Source organism: Antrostomus carolinensis, unplaced genomic scaffold (genome assembly GCF_000700745.2).
Source record: "Antrostomus carolinensis isolate BGI_N321 unplaced genomic scaffold, ASM70074v2 scaffold44658, whole genome shotgun sequence".
NCBI lineage: Eukaryota > Metazoa > Chordata > Aves > Caprimulgiformes > Caprimulgidae > Antrostomus > Antrostomus carolinensis.
In genome coordinates, this window is record NW_010333132.1 from 2,020 (window position 1) to 6,274 (window position 4,255).

The following is a 4,255-nucleotide window of genomic DNA, read 5'->3' on the forward strand; positions in this document are numbered from 1 at the left end:
ATGGGGATTGATGGTGGCTTCCCTGGGGCTGGCAGGCCTGGTGCGGACAGCTAGGAGGTCCAGCTCTGGTACCATCACCTCTCCAGCACTGTCCTCTCCTGGTTTGGCTACAGAAGAAGGGGCAGATTGGCAAGCTCTGACTTCCTTGGGAGTAGAGGCGTTGGGCTGAATTATTTGGTGGTGCAACTTCTCCAGAGCCAGCAGCGTTGGGAGGAGGGACCAGCTTGAGCCGCAGGCCTGGTGCGGACAGCTAGGAGGTCCAGCTCTGGTACCATCACCTCTCCAGCACTGTCCTCTCCTGGTTTGGCTACAGAAGAAGGGGCAGATTGGCAAGCTCTGACTTCCTTGGGAGTAGAGGCGTTGGGCTGAATTATTTGGTGGTGCAACTTCTCCAGAGCCAGCAGCGTTGGGAGGAGGGACCAGCTTGAGCCTGTTTGGCTGACAGCAAAGCCAGGGAGAACGGTTCCCCTGAGTCAGCTCTCCGGTGCTCCACCTTGGGAAGGAGATAAACTGGTTGGGATGCCACAGCAATGGCATGAGGTTAGGAGGAGGCGGGGAGTGGGGAGAAACATCCTTCTGGCATGGGGTGATCTGGATGAAACTGTTCATCCTCATCTCTGGTAGCTGTGGCCAAGGCTAGGGAGAGGGCAGGCTCTGCAGCGGGAGGGAGCAGAAGGAGCTGGGTAAGTGAGAGCCCTCAGCATCTTGGAGAGGGTTGAGTCCTGGAGAGGACCAAGCACTGGTTGTGACTCTGATTTAATCTCTACCCTGGGGCACATTATTTAAAGGCAACGTGTTTTCACAGCTGTTGAATTGCCTGCTGTATGTTTGCGGTGAGAGCTGTTTTGTAGAGAGCTACTTGTGTCCTTAATAAATGATCAGTGGTGAAGTTACAAGAGGGATGTAGCTCTGGGGCACGGATGGCCAGGGTTTGGATAAGGCATGTCTGGTTCCATGCAACTTGGCCTCTGTCTCTGAGGCGAGCCCCGTCAGTGGTGGTGGAGCACTCCCTTTTGCCCACTCTCCTTGTCCCTGCCTCCCCCTCTCTGAACAAATACCTCCGAGGCACCTTGTGGAAACCTCCCTGCTGCATATTTTCCTTTAATTTTTTTTTTTAAACCTCTTTCCTTATCTCTTGCTTCCTCTTAGAGGAATGACTGCCTGCCACTGAGAACTAAGTCCAGTCCTCCTTTACCCCTGGGTCCTACACCCCCTTGGGTTTCCTAAAAGCAATACCAGGCTATTCCCACAGTTGTTCTGCTACCAGGAATTCACCTTCCACCTCCTGGCATTAAAAGCCCTTTTTTGGGTCACTCCCAGACAGTAACCCTCTGTTTTGTCCTTTTTTCTCCAGCCAGATCTCCTCAATTTCAAGAAGGGATGGATGTCCATCCTGGACGAGCCAGGAGAGGTAAGCCTGAGGTGGGGGTCTGCCTCTTTCCCCAGCCTTTGCTGCTAGAGATCCCCCGGTGAGCAGCCAGTTTCCTTCCCTCTCACTTGCTGAGGTCACTCCCACTGGGAAAGGCAACGAGAAGCCTTTGGTGGAGGTGGCCAGCTCTGTCTGCAGGCACAGAGGTTCACCCCACACCCCTCTGCCAGCCGAGGGACACGAGGGGGAGCTGGAAGAGACCTGGAGGAGGGGGAAGAGAAGGCCGAGAGGTCATGGCACAGAGTGTCCCTCCCTGTTCCTACGCTTCCCCCGGTAACTGCCTATCCATTTCCCTCCTGTCTTTTCCCTTCCCTCCCCCGCTCGATCCGCCTGCAGTGGAAGAAACATTGGTTCGTGCTGACCGACTCGAGCCTGAGGTATTACCGGGACTCAAACGCGGAGGAGGTAAGCACGGCCAGCCTTTCTCCAGTCCTCCCTCCCTTCCTTCCTGGCCAGAGGGGAGAGGAGCGCAGCCCTGGCGTGACCAGCACGCTTCCAGGAGAAGTGGCAGTGTCATGTCCTCCTGAAAGGCGCCGGAGGTGGCGAGCTGCTCTTTGCCATGGGGTGACAAAGAGGATGGGTGTCTGAAGGTGGGCTGGTGGGGTGGTGAAGCCTGGGAGTGCTGTCAGTGGTGGGAAGTGAGGAGAAGGGCTGGTCCAGTGGCTGGTCATCTCTGATGCTCTCCATCCATGCTGCTGGCTGCCTCTAGGATTTAAAGAGGCCACACTGTGCCGGGGAGCTGAGGCTGGCTCCTGAAGACCTGTGGGGTGAAAGCAGAGGTGGCCTGTGCCTTGGCTGGGGTGCCAGTGGGTGATGAGGGCTATTTCAAAGCTGGATTTGCATCGATGTCCTAGCGGGTGGCTGTGTTTGCAGGCTGACGACCTCGATGGAGAAATCGACCTCCGCTCCTGCACGGACGTGACGGAGTTTGCAGTGCAGCGCAACTACGGCTTCCAGATACACGTGAGTGTCTGGCACCGTGTGGACGTGGAGCAGCAGCTCCCAGGGACACTGGGTGGGAATGTGTGCTCCCTCTCTGTGCCGAGAGGGAAGCTGTGCAAACCTTTGCCAGGACAGTTGCCTGGCAAGCCTGCTTGGTGACATGTGGGTGGCAGTGCTCAGGGACGTGGGTGCTGCCTGCCTGTAAAGGAAGGAGGAGGCTTTGCAGGGCTGGCCAAAGGCTGCGCTGGAGGCAGCCCAGGAGCCGAGCGAAACACCAGGAGTGTTTGCTTGACCTGTTGGCCAAGGCAGCTTCTGTAGGGCTGTGGGGAGGGAGTGGTGAGCGCTGAAGATCTTGGTGTAGCCTGGCTGACTGTGCTCTGAGTAACAGCCTGTACCCTGGATCCAGCCCCAGTACAGTCTTGTCCTTGGCTACTTGCTGTAGCAGCAGGAGGTAGCTGTTAAGGCAGCACAAAAAATGGTATTTCTGTGGGTGTGCAGGGCTGGTCACTTCACAGTCTGGGTACCCCAGTGCTGGTGCTCAGCTCCCAGCACCTAAACAGCTGGATTGCCTGGCTCACATTTGCCAAATGTGCTGGCAAAGTTTCTTTTGCCTTTGCTCGGAGATGGTCTCATGAAGGATGTGTAATGGGCTTCCTCGCAAAGAGCATCTCTGCTCCCACCCCTCCACCTGGCCCCAAGGGTCTTTGAGACGGTGGGTGGCCTTTCTAACTCTTTTCACTGCCCATATGAGTGGGTGCCTGGAGGTCTTGGAGAGCAAGTGGGAGCTGCCTGTACCTCTGCTGGGTGCTGATGAGGCCTCCATCACTTCCCTGTCACAGACGAAGGATGCTGTTTTCACCCTGTCAGCAATGACCTCAGGCATCCGGCGCAACTGGATCGAAGCCCTGAGGAAGAACGTGCGCCCGGTCAGTGCTCCGGACGTCACCAAGTAAGAGCTGCCCTGTGCTGCTTCTCCCCTTGCCCCTCTTGCTGCCCTTCTCCCCTGGTGGGCAGGGACTAGGAAGGCCCCTCTGGAAATCCATACGTTTGTAGATCAGCCCTGCCCTATCTTTCTGAACGTGGCTTGGAGACAGCAGCCAACGGCAGGGTTTGAAAACCTATTTGCTCCTACTCTTGCAATTGCTTTTCATCTTGCCACATCAATTTAGCCCAGTTTCTCCACCAGCATGGTTGGAACTGGGGTGAATCCTCCCCACTCCATGGAGGAACCCATTTCCCCAAGGGATGGGATGCTACAGGCCCAGCTCCCCATCAGGGTGGAGTTCTGTAAGACTGGGCTGAGCGAGGGCTGAGCCTTGGGCAATTGGCAGTGCCTCTGCCAGCATCCTTTCCCACACAGTGCCTCTCCCTCACCAGCTGCTGCTCTGGTTTCAGGCTCTCTGACTGCGATAAGGAGAACTCCTTCCGTAACTGTGTCCCCCAGAAGGGCTCACTCCGGACGGACGAGCAGCAGCGGCCGGGCTTGGGCTCTGAGGGGAACTCAAAAGGTGGTCACTGGAAGGCGGATGGGCAGCGCCATGCCTTTGACTACGTGGAGCTGTCTCCCTTGCCACAGGACCCCGGGAATCAGGGGTCCCCTCAGAGGACGAGAGGGAGCTTGAGGATCTCCGACCGAACTCCCAAGCATGAGGAGCTGGAGCGGGATCTGGCCGTCCGTTCGGAGGAGAGGCGGAAATGGTTTGAGACCCCCGACAGCAGGGTCCCAAACAGCGATGGCCCAGTGGGAGACTCCTCCCGCACAGTGGGGGAGCAGGACCTCCCTGCTCCCCCACTTTCAGAGGACCAGCGGGTTCGGCTGAATGAGGAGATAGAGAAGAAGTGGCTGGAGCTGGAACGCCTGCCCTTGAAGGACTCGCGTCGGGT

General features: G+C 57.3%; 1 protein-coding gene across 1 annotated transcript in view; it reads left to right on the forward strand.

The window, feature by feature from the left end:
* Positions 1-4,255, forward strand: part of LOC104529455 (TRIO and F-actin-binding protein) — a 10,646-nt gene that overhangs the window by 446 nt on the left and 5,945 nt on the right. Inside the window, 5 exon segments of the mRNA XM_029086438.1 lie at positions 1,355-1,411; positions 1,766-1,834; positions 2,303-2,392; positions 3,211-3,320; positions 3,767-4,254. Of these exon segments, the coding sequence (XP_028942271.1) occupies positions 1,355-1,411; positions 1,766-1,834; positions 2,303-2,392; positions 3,211-3,320; positions 3,767-4,254 (814 nt within the window).